The sequence below is a fragment of the Procambarus clarkii genome, chromosome 23 (assembly GCF_040958095.1).
Source record: "Procambarus clarkii isolate CNS0578487 chromosome 23, FALCON_Pclarkii_2.0, whole genome shotgun sequence".
Classification (NCBI taxonomy): Eukaryota; Metazoa; Arthropoda; class Malacostraca; order Decapoda; family Cambaridae; genus Procambarus; species Procambarus clarkii.
Window position 1 is genome coordinate 30,772,594 of NC_091172.1, and position 18,588 is coordinate 30,791,181.

At 39.6% G+C, this 18,588-nt stretch overlaps 1 protein-coding gene across 5 annotated transcripts in view; it reads right to left on the minus strand.

Annotated features, from left to right (window-relative positions):
* Positions 1 to 991: 991 nt before the first annotated feature.
* Positions 992 to 18,588, minus strand: part of flr (actin-interacting protein 1 flr) — a 38,057-nt gene continuing 20,460 nt past the window's right edge. For 2 of the 5 annotated variants that reach the window (XM_069330074.1, XM_045751334.2), the window contains exons 11-15: positions 17,498 to 17,656; positions 17,163 to 17,252; positions 14,372 to 14,552; positions 7,558 to 7,671; positions 2,458 to 2,598 (exon numbers count right to left, since the gene is read on the minus strand). In XM_069330074.1, coding sequence (XP_069186175.1) covers positions 7,565 to 7,671; positions 14,372 to 14,552; positions 17,163 to 17,252; positions 17,498 to 17,656 — 537 coding nt within the window. In that variant the 3' untranslated portion in view covers positions 2,458 to 2,598; positions 7,558 to 7,564. Of the gene's footprint in view, positions 2,599 to 7,557; positions 7,672 to 14,371; positions 14,553 to 17,162; positions 17,253 to 17,497; positions 17,657 to 18,588 lie in introns of all 5 variants that reach the window. The other 3 variants (XM_045751333.2, XM_069330072.1, XM_045751332.2) reach the window with 2 other exon arrangements.

An 18,588-nucleotide genomic window follows, 5' to 3' on the forward strand; every position in this document is an offset into this window, starting at 1 on the left:
CCTAGCTAGTTCAACAACACGAGTACCATTTTCATGATTACGAATGATCTCTTGTTTTTCCTATATTGTCATACTCACATGCGATTTCTTGCCTTGAACCTTATCACTTTCTTTCTTGGGACCCATGGTGGGATATATAATAAATTTTATGCTCAAATGGCTTAAAAAAAAAAAAAAAAAAAAATCCTTGTGAAGAATTCAGGCGGGATAGTCACTGGGCGCGAGGTACTGGTAAACTAAACAATTGCCGTGCCACCACCCGCTAGGTCGGCCGGTATGCATATCAACAAACTCGTAACCCGATGCAAATTTTCCGAAAAAAATCGGGCTCGTAATACAAAAAACTCGTAAACAGGAACACTCGTAACCCGAGGTTACACTATGTATATGCATATGTGTGTGTGTGTGTGTGTGTGTGTGTGTGTGAGATATATATACATGTCGTACCTAGTAGCCAGAACGCACTTCTCAGCCTACTATGCAAGGCCCGATTTGCCTAATAAGCCAAGTTTTTGTGAATTAATTGTTTTTCGACTACCTAATATAACTTTTTCGGCTTCCTAACCTAACCTAACCTATAAAGATAGGTTAGGTTAGGTAGGGTTGGTTAGGTTCCGTCATATATCTACGTTAATTTTAACTCCAATAAAAACAAATTGACCTCATACGTAATGAAATGGGTAGCTTTATCATTTCATAAGAAAAAAATTTGAGAAAATATATTAATTCTGGAAAACTTGGCTTATTAGGCAAATCGGGCCTTGCATAGTAGGCCAAATACGACGTTCTGGCTACTAGGTACAACATTATATTATATATATATATATATATATATATATATACAACTTAAATTTGAAAAAGCATATTATTTAAATATCAGAATTCTGTATACAGTTTAAAAAGATTATCAAGTAGATATACAAGTCAAGTATGACCAACTAAAAAGTAGGATAATGTTATGAACAGTATGGTAGTAAAAGCAAATCAAACCTAAGCCTTCAAAAAATTTATTAAGTCACTGACCTACCCATTTCATGATGCATCAATTTAGATTTAATTAAAGAAATGAGCATAGGTAGAGAAGTTTTTAGCTTTACTATGCACCACACTTTGGTGTTCTAATGATGGTACACCACACTCTGGAGTTCTATTGATTGTTACTAATGAAATGATGTACTGAAGTTATACTTGTTTATAAGGAACTCTTGTAAATTATGTCTAACTGGAAGTGGCCATATTATGTCGTTGAGTGGCTGGAGAGAGCACACTGTGCTCAGAGCAATGTACACAACACTTAAGTGGATACGAGATTTTATTGATAATAATGTTGCACTTGTGCTTTGATAAACCTTTAATCACAATGTCATGATCAAACTCTGCTCTTCATGCATGTCATGGGTTGCACAAACAAGACGCTTAAGAAGCCAAAAACCAATCACACTTCAGATCAAACAAATAAAACATCTGGAAGACATGCTCACATCATTGGCCAACTTGTAGAAACCAGAAACATTCAGAAATAATACAGTAAAATACTGCTGCTTCAGAGTCAAGCTCAATACAAAATTGCTCCGGGCTGTAAGCTTTATATAAAAAGGCTATGATATTTTGATGATGCTTTAAAAACTTTACACATACAAAATATTTTTAATTGAGAGTCAATATTTAAATATATTGGCCCTTTTACTTTAGAAAAAACATGGCTAAAAATAATTTTTCCCATGAGCACTGATATAAAAAATATCTAACTACCCTTTAAATTTGTATATAAACTTTTCCAGTGTTATGTTTCCATGGAATATTAAGTTTTATCATTTTTAAAACCTACAAACTTTTATACAAGTTAGCTTGTTGTAATCTTCTGCATTCCTTGTCAAAATGGTTCGTATCACAGTTGTTTTTCAACTGAACAGTATACAGTATATATAATTTCATAAATCCTTAAGAAATATTTAAACAACCTGGAAGTCTTGTGATAATTATACAGTAGCAGGGATAGTGATTATGTAAAACTTATTCTGTATTAAATATGTATAAAATTACATTTATTATATAGTACCAAATTTTTCAAACTACAGATTCTAGCTTCCAAAGCAATTTACATTTCATTCTGAAAAATGCTTAATGCAATTAATAAACAAATAAAAAATTAACAAAAGAGCAAGATGAATAAAAAATGCATAAACTTTTTTTGTCTGCAATCCCTTAGAAAGGTTAGTACTTCGTATTTGACAACACTATTCACAACAAAACTTGACAATTACTGAAGGCAAAATGTGAATACAAATATGTTTGGTTACAATAAAATTCAAATATTTGTAACAGGGTATTTTTCTTTTTAAGCCAGCATCCAGCCCAAAATACAATAAATGCTCTAAATATACAAGGGATTTTAGGATTTATGAGAATTTCTAAATGACAAATACTTTTGATCAAGTTTACGATCCTGGAATTTATTTACAAATGAATGATCATGTTAAGACTGGCAAGCTCAGAACTGCACACTCCAAGACTTCACAATACCATCATGTCCGACAGACACCAGCTTCCTGTTATCCATCCATGCTAATCCTGTTACTTGAGACTGTGGATGCGAGTCTGAAAATTATTGATACATAACAGATTATGAGATTCGATAACAATCTTTTCCGAATACAAAAATTTACTATAAACTAAGAAATATTGTATGAAGCTAATTATCTGGACTAAATGGAAAGGACCCCTATCCGGATAAGCAGAATTCTTACAGGGGAAGTAAAAAGTGGCCATATTCACAGTATTTGGTACCCCCAACCAACATAATTTGAACTTCCACACGCACTATAAATAAAAAAAATTAAAAGAGATAAACTAAAGCTTACCTTGCTGCAGTTTTTCTTGTTTGATAATGTATAGAGTACAACCTCAATTCAATGCACCCCGGTTCGCTGCATCTTCGGCTTGGTTGCACACTTTCCAGGACGGATTTACTCACCCATTTTGACAAGCAATGGTTCGCCGAAGTGGGAGATGTGCGGATTTGCTTACGATGTTGGGACAGAGTTCACAGACCGGTGGTAAACTTTCCAATTCTATCACAGGTTACAATTAATAATTCCTTCATATGACAAGTTGGATCTTACAAGTGGTCCACAAGTGGGACCACACAAGTGGTCCACAAGCTTACGATGTTGGGACAGTTTACACACTGGTGGAAAACTTTCCCACTATCACAGGTTACAATTAATAAATCCTTCATATGACAAGTTGGATCACACAAGTGGACCACACAACAAGTGAACCATATAACCAAACACCGGCCAGAATGGTCCCACACAAAAATGTGAAGCATATTAAGCAAACATCAGCCAGAGTGGTCCACACAAGTGAACGACTGTTTCCATGATTTTCGTCCACTGATTTGTGGCTCATGTATCTTTGTAGATTAATTTAAAGGTTGAATCATGAATAACTAGCTAATGTGTTGAAATCTTCTTATATACATTTTCTGTGATGAAACAAGACAAGTGAGGGTGGACAGATAAGGGAATATGGTACAGTAAACCTCACTTTACAGTGAGGTTTCACTTACTTTCGTCTGTGTCGTCATAATTCAGTGACCAATGACTTTGAAAGTTTCAGATTAATAAATCATTTCTAAAACCGGTGTTTAAATAGCTCTTTATTATCATAAACTAAACTAAACTAAATACAGTTAAACCCAAAATATACTGTAATATGATAGACATCTGCTATTTGAGAAATTATTTGTTATTGGCACAACTCCAGCACGAATGGACAGGTCTAATCTGTGTTTCGTTCAATTTCGTCGCCACAGTTCAGTGACCTACGGCATCGAATAAAAAAATTAATAAATCAATTCTAAAATAAGTATTTTTTGTATCTCTTATTATCCTAATAATGTTGTTAAACTAAATACACAACCCAAAAATATATAATGTGATGTAAATCCAATATTTAAGAGAAATTTATTTTACTGGATCTGGCTTAAACACAAGCCTACTATAGGGTGTATAGTCCTAGTCTACGTTCATGCAGTAGGCACTCGGTGCCATTAGCTTTGTTTGCAAGTGACGTATTTGTCTGCTGGTGCAAGAATAATCGTGAAATTTACCATTTTTTGACTACAACTGTATTATTATACGAGGTACCTCAGGGGTTTGCTAATCGTACCGTAACTACCAAGAGGAAGAGGAGTTTTTTATCCACTGAGCAAAAATTTGACATAATAGTAGGCATCCTTCAGTCTCTGCAGACTATGGCGTTTCGCTCTGGTTGCTCTCCAGGGCGCAAAGCCTGGGTATGGAGGAGAAGCTGTTACCCATGCAGCAGGTCCCCCTTCCATGTTGCTGAAATTATCCAATGGAAAGACAAATGCCAATACACATGGTTCCAGCACTGTCGCAGGAGCTGCCAGAGTGAGGTCGAAATCGACAAGGAACAGCCTTAGGGGCTCCAACTCCGGATTTTTCCTCGAGGTCGACTCCTGAAGCCTTTCCCAAAGAGGGGGTGTGGCTGCAAGGCAGCGGAGATTTAGAATCAGGGTTTTCCTTTCCCTAGATGAACTGCCTTCCCAGGCTACCGAGTCCCATCTATCCGGATGACATATTAGAGAAACATGAATATGGTTACTCTGTTACTAGACTGGCAACAGAATTTAATGTCGGGAAAAGTACAGTGTGTGATATCAAGAGACAGAAAGATGATATTAGGAAGTTCCTTGCTGCATGTGATGGTGGTGAATTAAAAAAAAAAGGAAAACGATAAAGGTTCTACATATACAAAATTAGACGAAGCTGTGTATAAATGGTTTAACCAGGAGCGCTCTATGGGTGTGCCACTTGGTGGTGTTGCCATTAAGACTGCTGCAGATAAATTTGCACAAAAGATGAACATTCCAGGTTTTCGAGCAGACGAAGGATAGTTCCGAGAAAGGCAAGGTATCGTGCAGCCAGGACCCTGTTCGACCTCCAAAAGCCCCGTGCCCAAATGTTAGCCCAAGACATACTGTATTAACAAAAACAAAAGCCAAAGCCACGAACTTACGAACATCGTGGGCACAGGGATAGACCACAGGTTGGCTGGACCGAATAATCCTGCGGACAACCTGGGAAACCCACCCGCTGGAATAGGGAAAAAGGGAAACCGGGTCAACCCAAAGCACATCTTTCGCCACAGAGGCTGTGGCGCGCAAATAACGGAGAAGAGCCACAACCAGACACAAAACATGATGCACCCCTAGCCAAACCAACCAAGCATCAACAACCCCTTCGGACAGCAACAGACTCATTCTTTGCCAGAAAAGAAGAATACAGCTGCAAACGAAGAAACGACCTCCAGGACTGAAAGAGCAGAAACCCGTGCCAGAGGAGAGCACGAAGCTCTCCGACCCGACCCCCAGAGGCCAATGCTAACAAGAAAAGAACTGTAGAAAAACAGTCCTGAACCGAGGGGGCCACCACTAACTGAGGAGGAGAGAGAAAAGAAAGCACCCGGTCCAATGACCAGGACAGCTCCGGCGGCACATGAGCAAGCCAGAGGTGAAACAACGCCCGAGAAAGCTTACAGAACGGAGCAGAAGTGATATCCACCCCAAATGCAAACTGCAGCAGCTCCGCCAGCACCACACAATACGAGGCAACAGTATTTGGCATAAAATGACGGTCCTGAAACAACCAAGAGAGAAAGGACAAAACAACCCGACCATAAATCGAAGACAACCTACGAAGAGACAAAGTGCCGAAAGGACCGCCAGGAAATTTCATACTGCCGTCTAGACAAAACTCGCAGGTGGAACACCATCAATTAAGCCACCTGATCACCATACAAGTGGTGATAAACCCACGTCAAAAAGACCAGACACGAAGAGCAGAGGAGAAGATCGAGCCAGTCACATATTGCACCAAACCGATCTTCTGAAAGAGGCGAAGTCGCGGGAAGACCCTTGGGTTCGGATATTGAGCAAGAAGCACCTGAAACCAGGACTGAGCCAGCCACCAAGGAAAGCCCCGAACCCGGCGAGCTAGGAAAGAACCAAATCCTTGGCGAAAAAACATGCGGATTGGCTGGGAGTCCACACCTGCCAATCATCGAGGTAAACCAGAATCCGAACCCCTCTCAGACGCAAACACATCACCACGACCCGCGTAAGGCGTGTGAACACGCGAGGTGCCAGATTCAAACCGGAAGAAGGCAACAAAAGTGGTAAGCTTGTCGCCCCACGACAAATCCGAGCCAGTCTGAACCCCAAACCCCGGATGAATGGGGACGTACCAATACGCGTCCCGGAGGTCCAGAGACACCATCCAGGCAATCCAGCGCCAAAAGCAGCCGGACCCAAGACAGAGTGGTCATCCGAAAGGAGGGGCAAAAGAACCAGGGGATCAGACAGGACAAGTCCGGTATGAATCACAGATCCGCACAGTCCCGTTTCGGAACTGAAAACCGGCGGGAAACCCACTCCAGGATGACCTGACAGAGTGCAGGGAAAGAGGTCCACCCTGCCAGCTCTGATTCCCCCAAAGGAGAAGGAACGACCTAATGCCACTGCAGACCGGAGGAAACTACCCGAAATGCCCATAAATTGTGGGACCAGGCAAGAGCAAACAGAGCGAGCCACACCCCCCCCCATTAATGGGGCAAACCGCGAAAGGGTCGACAATCCCTATGAGAGCCCGACCAATGCTCAGAGCAATCACTGCGCCGACAATTCCACAGGAAGGGCCAGTCCGGAATCTGGCACTACTGGCTTATGACGTCTGAAGGCCTGGTGTCAACTCCTGGTGCTCTAATATGCTGATGCTTCTTTTTTATTCTCAGATGTTTCACTGATTGTGTTATCACTTGTTTTTCTTTATTTATATCCACAGGCAGCTTTTATATCCATATTTACATCATAATGTAAAACTCAGACAATGATTTCTTAAATCAACATATGATAACCACATTACCTTATGGATCGTCAATAAAGGATAATTGCTGCCTAAAGACTTAATCAAATATGCAATAGTAAAGATTCCTTAACTGTAAATAAGACTGATAGTTATCAAGCTACAAGTGTACAGTGTTGGCTTGTGTCTTATGTACTCATAAAGCTCTTAAATAATAACGGTTGTCTTCCATCTTCACAAAAATATAGCGATGCTGTATATGGTTAAGTTTTACAGTACTGTATTACTGGGAAAAAGGTTGGGTTAGAAAAAGTTTCATTAAATCACCATTTTAAATATATAGAACAAATAAAATAAAACAAATTAAAAATATTTGTAAATGGAAATCACCACTTAAAATACACAAGAACAATAACAGGGAGACAAAGTATATCACAAGAAATGCCATCATCCTAATTCAGTAAACAAAAAAGTAAAGAACACCTCACACAAGACAAGTGGTTACAAATCCCATAAAGTGACTATCAAGCATTAGCTGTGGTTAAGTGCAAGTTATCTACAAGTCATGAAAATGATCTTCCCATATTATACAGCAACCACCACATAGGTGTACACACAGGCATGCATCTAAGCTACAGAAATCCCAAAACAATTAACAATTTCCAACCATTGGTCTAAAATTTTACACTCCAGATTTTCACTATTCCATCATGGCCAGCAGACAAGACTCGTTCGTTGTCAAGCCACAACAAGCCAGTGACTTGTGCTTGTGGATGAGAATCTGTTGGATAAGTAGGTGCAATGTAGGTAAGATATACAGTAATATTACAACCAAAGAAATTAACTACAATGGCTATAAAATTAAAAATTTAAATCTAAAAAAAAATAAAAGCACATTACCCATAAATAACTGAAAATAATTATTCAATACCAGAGAACTTCAAATGCAAACAATAAACTACACATTATAAACCTTGGCCAAGTGAGGGAGATATACCCCGTCTCATGTCAGCATCACTCAAAATTGAAAATATTGTAAACATTCTTTACAAGAAGTTCCCCCTTTTCCTTTTATACTGTACAAATGCAGGTACAGTGGATTCTTGCTTGAAGGTAAGGTATGGTAATTATCAAAAGAAGGCACCAAACCGGGAAGGCTATGTAGCACCATCAAAGTGTGAAATAATCAGAGCGCGCTAAATATCACCAAGAATGCCAATACGAGAACAAAAACGCATAAGGCGAACGACATCAAAAGTATCTGATTCACCTAGAATTCTATCGAGGGACAAGTAACCGCGAGGGACGGTCGGAAAGCAAGACACACGCTCATCCTGGAAGTCAGGACATTCAACAAGGATATGCACAACTGTAAGAGGGACAATGCAATTCGGACAATAAGGAGCAGGGTGGCGCTCCATTAAGTGACCGTGGGTAAAGCAAGTATGACCAACCTGCAGCCGTGCCAAAGCAGTTTCCCACCGCCGGGTACGGTGGCAGGAGGAAGGCCACGAGGACACACTACGTTTGAGAGTACGCAGCTTGTTACTAACCACAGAGGACCAACAACCCTGCCAACAGGCAAGAATGGAGGAATGAATAACAGGATAAAAGTCGGAATAAGGAATACCTTTACCGGAGATGGGACAAGAACGGATAGCTTCCTTAGCGGCAGCATCCGCACGCTCATTGAAAGAAACACCAATATGGCTGGGAACCCAGCAAAACTCTACTGATTTAAATTTACTAGAAATAAGAAACAGCCAATGTTGAATCTCGATGACCACCGGATGGACAGGATTAAAGGACCCTAGAGCCATGAGGGCACTACGAGAGTCAACTACAACCACAAAGGAGGAATGAGAATGAGAAAGCAAGAGACGAAGAGCATAGAGAATAGCATAAAGTTCTGCCGTAAAGACGCTAGCCTCCGAAGGGAGGCGACACATATAAGTACGGTCAGGAAAAACAACAGAGTAGCCCACACCGTCCACAGACTTAGACCCATCGGTGAAGATGGAAATAGTGGGAGTGCGAAGAAAAGTGCTCAAGGAAGAGGCTTTTCAGAATTGTAGGAGGGGTAAAGGCTTTATTAATACAAGTCAAGGATGTACAAAACTTGGGAAGGGGGGACTCTCCACGGAGGTAAGGAAGGAACAATACCAGGAGAAACATTAGAAATATGAGCAGAAAGAGAATCCTGTAAACCGAGATAACCGGACAGAAAGTGGGAGACAATGAAGAGGAACAGGAACTACAGGAGGAGGAAAAGTCAATGCACGACAGAGGCGAGAGGAAGGATGTTGGAAGGACCGCGCAAAATAGTGAAGACAGTAGCGATCACGGCGGTCCTGAAGAGAGAGAAAGCCAGTGTCAACATACAAACTGAGGGTGGGAGTTGAACGAAAGGCACCAGAGCAGAGACGCAACCCAGTATGGTGCAAAGCATCAAGACGGCGAAGAGTAGGAGGAGAAGCAGAAGAGTATGCAGGGCAACCATAATCGAGTTTAGACAGGACGAGAGAGGAGTGCAAATAGAGGAGTGTGCGCCTATCCGCTCCCCAAGAAGTATGGGACAAAACCTTAAGGAGATTAAGGGCCTTAGAGCATTCAACTCGGAGGTAAGAGATATGGGCTGACCAAGACAAACGAGTGTCAAAGACTAACCCCAAAAGCTTTGCGGAATCCCTGTACACAATGGGATGACCATAAAGCGACAAAGAGGGACGAAGAACGACATGCTTCCGAGTAAAAGTCATAGCACAAGTCTTAGACGCAGAGAACTTGAAGCCATGATCAGTGGCCCAAGACGACACGGCATCAATCGCAAGTTGAAGCCGCCGTTGAAGGAGAGGTGGATCATCACCCTGACAGCAAAGGGTAAGATCATCAACATAGAGAGCAGAGAAGACGCCAGAAGGAAGAGAGGAAAGAAGACCGTTGAGGGCAATTAGCAATTGCAAGGGCAATTAGAAAAAGAGTAGTGCTCAGAACACTACCCTGGGGTACACCCTCATACTGCTGAAAAGGGGCAGAGAGCAGTACCAAGTCGCACACGAAAGGAACGACGAGAGAGGAAGCTCTGGAGGAAGAGAGGGAGGTTCCCACGAAGGCCAAAAGAATGAAGTCGAGACAGAATATGATACCGCCAGGTAGTGTCGTAAGCCTTTTCCAGGTCAAAAAGGACGGCAACAACGGAGGTCTTCGCAGCAAAAGCAGTACGAATATAGACCTCCAAATTCACCAGGACATCCGTTGTGCTGCGGCACTTGAGAAAACCAAATTGAGAAGGGGCGAGGTGGTGATAGTGTTCTAAGAACCACATCAAACGAACGTTAACCATACGTTCAAAGAGCTTAAGAACATAAGAACAAAGGTAACTGCAGAAGGCCTATTGGCCCATACGAGGCAGCTCCTATCTATAACCACCCAATCCCACTCATATACTTGTCCAACCCGCGCTTGAAACACTCGAAGGACCCCACCTCCACCACGCCACGCGGCAACTGGTTCCACAAATCAACAACCCTGTTACTGAACCAGTATTTACCCAAGTCTTTCCTAAATCTAAACTTATCCAATTTATACCCATTGTTTCGTGTTCTGTCTTGTGTTGATATTTTTAATACCCTATTAATATCCCCCCTGTTATGTCCATTCATCCACTTGTAAACCATGTCACCCCTAACTCTTCGCCTTTCCAGTGAATGCAACTTAAGCTTTGTTAATCTTTCTTCATATGAATGAATGGGTATGAGTGATATACATAATAATACAATGATTTAACGTGATTCTTGCATGCCAAGTTAATTTTTAGCTGTAGATTAAGCCTAATATTGGCATGCATGAATATTATTTTTGTTGCCGTTTTATCTATTGGGGTAGTTAATTTTATTTAACCATTATTGCTGGCATAATGTTACTTAATTCTTGTACTGAATTTGGAGTATATTTATCTCTCTGTTCAGATCTTCAAGCTAAACAGTTACAGTACATGGTGTTAGCAACCATTATTTGTAATATTTGTGTGTGGATTATTGGGGCAGATGGTTGTATTTTCAGTCTATTACTAGCGTTAAGTCTTGTCTGCGGGTTTACATTTCTTATTATGTACAGTGGCACCTCGATTAACGAGTTTAATCCATTCTGGCACCGAGCTCATTATGTGGAAAACTCGTCTTAAACAAATTTCCCCACTTAAAATAAAGGAAATAAATTTAATCCGTTCCACTCCCAAAAACATCCATACCTGTATGACATTTTATAATGTAATTTTTTTTTTTTTTGAGATATATACAAGAGTTGTTACATTCTTGAACAGCCACTAGTACGCATAGCGTTTCGGGCAAGTCCTTAATCCTATGGTCCCTGGAATACGATCCCAGCCGCGAACAATCGTTTTTTCATCCAAGTACACATTTTACTGTTGCGTTAAACAGAGACTACAGTTAAGGATTTGCGCCCAGTAAATCCTCCCTGGTTAGGATACGAACCCATGACATAGCACTCGCGGAACGCCAGGCGAGTGTCTTACCATTACACCACGGAGACTGTAAAACTACACATGTAATTTTAAATGTTTTGTTGTACTGTTTTCATGTTTACTTTACCTTATGAAGAGTCGTTGCTGGCTTGAGGGAGACGATGGGGAGGTGGGAAGGAGGAGAGGGGTTATGGTGTGGAAGGAGAATCCACCTTTGAGTCAGGCGGCCTCTCTCTTCTTGGGAATTTCACCCCACTGGGACCGGGCTGTGGTTCACTATCACTTGCTGGTCTTTACTTTAGCAAAGAATGAGTCTATTGACAATAGCTTTTTGTCTTTGTTTTTAGGATATCCCTAAAACGAGACGGCAAATTGTCATTAAACACGTTCACACACCGGGTTGTCAGTGCTTTATCAGGGTGATGCTTTTCCAAGAATGCAGTCACCTTTTCAAACATTCCCAACACTTCCCTGATCTCACTGGAAGAGGCAGCATCCTCCCTTACCTCCTCATCCCCTTACTAATGGTGCAAATTGTATATGAGAACCTACCATACTCCCTTGTGAGATCAGTCACACGGACACCACGCTCATGCTTTGCTATAATTTCCTTCTTCAAATTCACAGTAATTCTCTCTTTCTTCCTCTTGACAACACTATCTTTAGCAAGCAGCTTCTTTGGCGACATCGTGCGTCACAAATTGTAGTCACAAAACAAAATAAAAACAAGGAAAAGCACAAATAAATGCAGAGGGATGCTTGTCGTGCGCGATACATCAACAATACTGGCGTCGGAGGCGTCCGAGAATTTGCGAGAACCCGCGAGACTCTAGGAAGCACCATGTGGTTTTGCTCGTTAACCACTTTACTGCGCCAACAGAGTATTCTCGGTTGGCGGGAAACTGCGCTAACAGAGAAAACTCTGATTTTTCTGTACCAATTCTAAATGTGTACGAGGTTGGTTGTGTACGAAATGGACTCGTAGGACCTCCAGTGAGAGGCAGCCATCTTGGAAAAAATTCCCAGAATGCCCTAGGGTTGCTGGCTGGGTTAGTACTGAATGAGCAACCATGGGTGGCGCACGCACCTCTGCCTCCCAAACACCTGTCCGACGTGGTGTTGAAAGATAACGCTCTGTCGGTGAAATTCAAACCTTATTGTTTGAAGAACATAAGGGTCATAATATTGGTGAAGCTTGGCACAGTAAGGACCTAACACAAAGGTCGGATGCAAATGATACAGCACCTATGAGGACGATACAGGGAGAGTGTCCAGTTGTAGCTCTGAGCGTCACCCTTGCAATCCTATGCTATCTCCAATTTATTAAGATGATACATAGATGAATTGTTTTCTGCGTTCAGTGATGATGCATCTGATACAAGTAGCATAGATGAACAGTGTTAGCAGCTTCCATGGTGGTGTTTTCCATAGATATTTTCAAGAATACCTGAATCTCTTCCTAACTGACGGACACTCTTTGAGGCTAGCTGAATCTCTTTCTGTGTGGGACCATATAAAGCGATCTTTTCAAGACTACCTTACAAATTGATCTTTTCCTATAATCTTTTCAATACTACCTTATGCTTTACAAGCTTGGCTACATACAACCTACAAGTACTAATGCCAAGGGTGTACGTAAGTGCGTTATTTGCAAGCACACAGAATGAAGAAACAGGAAGCGAAAATTTATCAATACCTGGTGCACTGAGAGCGAAGTCGGGCTGTGTACCATGGACTACTTCGTTGATTATTACTCACTTCCGAAATACTGAATGTGTAATACAGTGTGTTACCGTGTAGTGTGTGAAACTGTACATAATGTAATTTCAGTGAATTTTTAACAGGTAATATTGCGACAACATTACTGACATGTATCACAGTTCCATGGAACATTATGAACATTCTACTGTATACATATTGTAAAGGACACAAATATGCATCATATACGATAAAAAAACAAAACCGCATTGGAAATACATAAAACAAATAATCAAAAATATATTTGTGGCAACACCTGGTGCTTGAATGGCCCGTGCGACTGTGTCTGGGTGCGACTGTGTCTGGGCGATTCACGCACGGGCGACCAGGCCTTGATAACGTCACAGCGCACCTTGTCCATGTCCCCACAGCCAAAGTAAGTGGAATTTAGCAATTATTTTTACATAGACATGTTCAGGGAAGGGAATTTATCATTTTATGAAGAAAAAAGAATTTTTGGGGAACACTTTATATCAAGCGGACCGGGGGAATTTCACAATAAACTCTGCGCAGCATGGTGGTTAATAGAGGTGAAGCTCGTCAATAGACAAATTTGCTGCGAGTGGCTCACTCGTTACTCGAAATACTCGTAGATAGAGCCGCTCGTTAATCGATGTGCCACTGTATTTATATTTTGCGAGACACTTAAGCTATCCCCTGCTGACTTGCTCAAGAGTAACCTCGTCAATTATAAGTAAATTCAAGGGTACTGCGAATCATCATCATCTCACCATTACATGTTTCACAGAAAGTAAACAAACTTCTTTTAATAAAATGGATATTTTTCTTAAGTCAAACAGTGCATAAATTGAAGTACCCATTTATACATTTATGCTACAAATCACCATTTTATGTTCAGTGTCGAGAAGGTGCAATGTGCAGTGGCAGTGCCACTGAAGTTTATGACAAAGTTGGAACCACTTAGTTTTTAGTTCTCCGAGGTTCATTTGGGGGAAGACTGGTTCCTCTAGGTGACTGTAGATCAAAAACTAAAGTGAGCTCTGACAACAGTCATAACAAAATGTACCTTGCCTTCAGTAGATGGTATGTGTGTGTTGTCAAAGTAGCTATGACATGCACCTTAGTTATCTTATAACAAAAATCCAAGATATAGAATATTTTTAAGTTCTTACAAACTTACCACAGTAAGAGTATCAGTTTACCTAGCGGTAAACCCTTTTCCAAATAGTAAGCAAAAATAAAATTAATAATTACAATAAATTATTCAAATGCCCCTTACTCTTTATGATGATGTGCTTGTTGGGGTGATTTATGTTCCAAATGATTATCATTGTGTCAAGAGCACCGCTGGCCACCAGTTGACTGTCAGGGCTCCATGCCACTGTGTTGATCCTTGCATTGTGAAATCCCCATTCTATCTTGTTGAACTTCTCATATGAAGGCAGCGAGTAAACAACCACCTGAAACATTTAAAATTATTATCTCTAATGTATAATACAATTATGTAATGGGAATAAAATAGTGCTGCAATTTAATGTTTAAATATTAAATTTAAAGAAATAAATCTACCTCATAAAAGAAATTGGCATGTGTACTTTTTCTGAGCTGAAACTCCACAAAGCTGAAGCTCAACCCCTGCAAGCTCAGCTAGGTGAATAAAGATGCTTTCTGAGCCTGGAACCATATTGACTACCAGAAAAATGTCAGTAAACAAAACTATAATGACCTTTCTCCCTAATCAGAATAAGGATATTATACGTGCATATGGTCTTATTAGTGATGATTCTAGCATTGAATGTAATGAAATACCTCTTTCTGGTGGACCCCTCTGAATCTTGGAGCTACCAACCAGGAATCCTCCAAACTTTGAAATTGAACTTGAAATTTAAATAAGTTTATCGAGATGTCAATATACACAATAGGATGAGGTAGCTCAAACTGTTCTCACCCTGTTAAATATAACATTTTCAAATATATTTACACACACACGGAGCGGGACCAAAGAGCCAGAGCTCAACCCCTGCAAGCACAACTGGGTGAGCACACAAATTTTCAAATATATTTACACACATTTTCAAATATATTTACAAACTTATAAATTGGTATATACAATTTTCATGTTCTGAAAATTGTATATACCAACATAAATGGAGTGAGATAACAAAAATTGGAGCTGAAAGATATAATTCAGCTTAAGGTCCCAGATATTGTTACATTAAAAAAAAAAAAAAAAAAAAAAAAAAAAAAAAGATGAAACAAAGAAAATATTTTAAATGAAGTCGTATTCCCAAGGGGCTACTCAGTTTGGAGATGTGACAGGAAAATTAGGAAGGGCGGAAAGGAGTGGCTGTGCTGGTGAAAGAACACCTGAAGGTAAGAGTTAATACTTGATAACACTAGAGAAGTTGACATAATGGCATTGCAGGTGTGGAAAGCCAGGCATGGGGTGGGAGTTGCCAAAGATATTTTTACATATCTATTTCAATGTGATTTTCTTGCATGTTTTTGCACTAATATTATTCAATAGTGTGCCTTTTGAGAAATTTATATACAGTTATAAAATGTGTGGAATATCAGAATGCTCAAATATATTTGTGCCACTAATATGTAATTACCTAAATGAAGTTACAGGATGAGGACTACACTCCTGGTGTCCCATCTTCCCAGCACTCTGTCATATAACGCTTTGAAATTACTGACAGGTTTGGCCTCCACCACCACCACACCTAACTTGTTCCAACTGTCTACCACTCTGTTTGCACAAGTGAATTTTCTTATATTTGTTTGGAAGCTTTGTTTAATTAGCTTAAATCTATTATCTCTTGTTCTTGAAGTTCTAGGTCTCGGGAATTCATTCTTATCAATTTTATCAATTCCTGTTATTCAAAGAAAATATTGTAAATGAGGTTGTATTCCCGAGGGACTACTCAATTTGGAGAGTGACAGAAAAACTACGAAGGGTGTAGGCACTCGCCTACTTGTGCTTGCAGGGGTTGAACTTTGGCTCTTTGGTCACACCTCTCAACTGTTAATCAACTGGTGTACAGTTTCTTGAGCCTATTGGGCTCTATCATATCTACATTTGAAACTGTATGAAGTCTGCCTAACTCTGTTAAGTAGTGTCTTTGTCCACCCTGTCAATTCCTCTGAGAATTTTATAGGTGGTGATTATATCTCCCCTAACTCTTGTCTTTCAGGGACGTGAGGTTTAATTCCTGTTGTCTTTCCTCATAACTCACACCTCTCAGCCCTGGGACTAGTCTGGTGGCATGCTTTTGAATCTTCTCGAACTTTGTCGTGTGTTAACTACGTATGGACCTCAGGCTGGAGCTGCATACTCCAGGATTGGTCTGACATATGTGGTATACAAGGTTCTGAATGATTCCCTGTTAGTTTCTAAAGGCAGTTCTTATGTTGTCCAATCTATCATATGATGCTGCTGATATCCTTTTGATGTGGGCTTCTTGTAATTACCTAAGTGTAGTTACAGGATGAGAGCTTCGCTCATGGTGTCCCATCTACCCAGCACTGTCATATAACGCTTTGAAATTACTGCCAGTTTTGGCCTCCACCATCTTCTCTCCTAACTTGTTCCAACCATCTACCACTCTGTGAAGGTGAATTTTCTTATAATTCTTCGGAAGCTTTGTTTAGTTGGTTTAAATATATGAACTCTTGTTCTTAAAATTCCAGGTCTCAGGAATTTATTCCTATCAATTTTATCGATTCCTGTTACTATTTTGTACCTTAGTGATCATATCGTCTCTTTCCTCTATCTTCTAGTTTTGGCATATTTAAGCCTCTATCCTCTACTCGTATCTCTTGTCCTTCAGTTCTGGAGTCATTTAGTTAATGAGTGATCATTTCTTGGAGATTAAATATGCTTTGTGTTATAATTTAGAAGAGAATGGGAATATTTAAACAGCCGATTCCAAATTTGGAATCATCTGTTTGAATATCCCCATTCTTTTCTAAATTAAATCATGAGGGACTAAAAATTTCAGAATGACCAACTAATTTGGCCAAAACAACTTGGATATATTACTGACAAAAAAGTAATATTACCTTACCTTACGATTTGCATCACAGGCAACAAGGAAGCGATTATCTGGAGAGTAGGATAAATCAGTAACAGGCCCTAGATGTTCCAAGGTAGTTTTCTGAAATGAAGTTATAGGGGGTTTCATTTAATAATTATAAATTGTGTGTTAAAAAGTTATATCGCAATCTATCAAGTTATTAACAGAGGAATAAATTATTACTAACAGCACGAGACACACAAAATTCTGATCACTACAAGAAGTGTCCTTAATATGCAAAAGTGGTATGACAGATATACAAGAATTGTATACTAATGTTTACTTTGTTAAAACCATCACTAATATTACCCTAGGGTAATACAAACCTGTGTTAAAGTGGAACCACTAAGTGTGTATACATGGATAAGGTTGTCAGCACCTCCTACTGCCACTTCATTGTTGCCATCCGTGGAGGCTGATACGCACAGACCATCCCAATCAATAGGTAAACTTCCAACTTTCTTGTCGTTGTGTATAATACAAATCTTGAAGGAAAATTGAAGTCATTTCAAAAATTACATTAAAATACACTAAAGATACATCTAGGTAAAACATATCCATTTTATGTCAGATGTTACCTATACTGAGATAAGACAATCACTGTAATTGTATGATAAGAGAAATGCCTACAAGCAGGATTGTAAGTGGGCGAGGGAACACCTGACAAGATGGGTTTACTATCATAATCTTCCATGTCTTCCATCCAACACATTGCCCAATCCCTATATAATTTATTTTCCATAAACCCTAAACTTTTGGAGCTATAAATTTTTGTTGTCTAAATTTGCGCGCACAGTATTTCAAATGCCATATTGACAATTTTTTTTTTACAGTAAACTATACTGAAAACCTATATTCTAAATATATGAAAATGAAGATCATATGCTATTCTGAGAGTATAATAACAACAAATGAACAATTGGTGATATTTTATATTTTTGATGCTGATTTCAAACCCTTAAGTTTCCAATACTCAATTTTATAATTATTTTGTATTTTCTTCTTTTTTAAGTTACATTGGTATGATCTAGACATAGTTGGAGCATTTGCCTAGTAGATTATGCACAAAACACTTGAAAGCTTTTCAGCAAATATTAAAAAGTGAGCTCTATGTCTGACTTCATAATGACGTTTTGCGCAGCTTAAGGGTTAATGACACGTTCACTTTAAAATGCTATAATGACAACATTTTATCACCATACTTCAAAAAAGCACAAGTAGTATTTTTACTATTGGATTTGTAACAAATTCCATTCTTTCTCACATATAACGAATCATGAATGTTTACAAATTTTCAAAACAGCTACTTCATCAAGCAGGACCTGTACCTCCATTTGCTCTCATAATACACAGCCCATAATGTTTTACCAGCTTCATCGATCTATACATTTGATATGAAACTTATAATTAAACATAA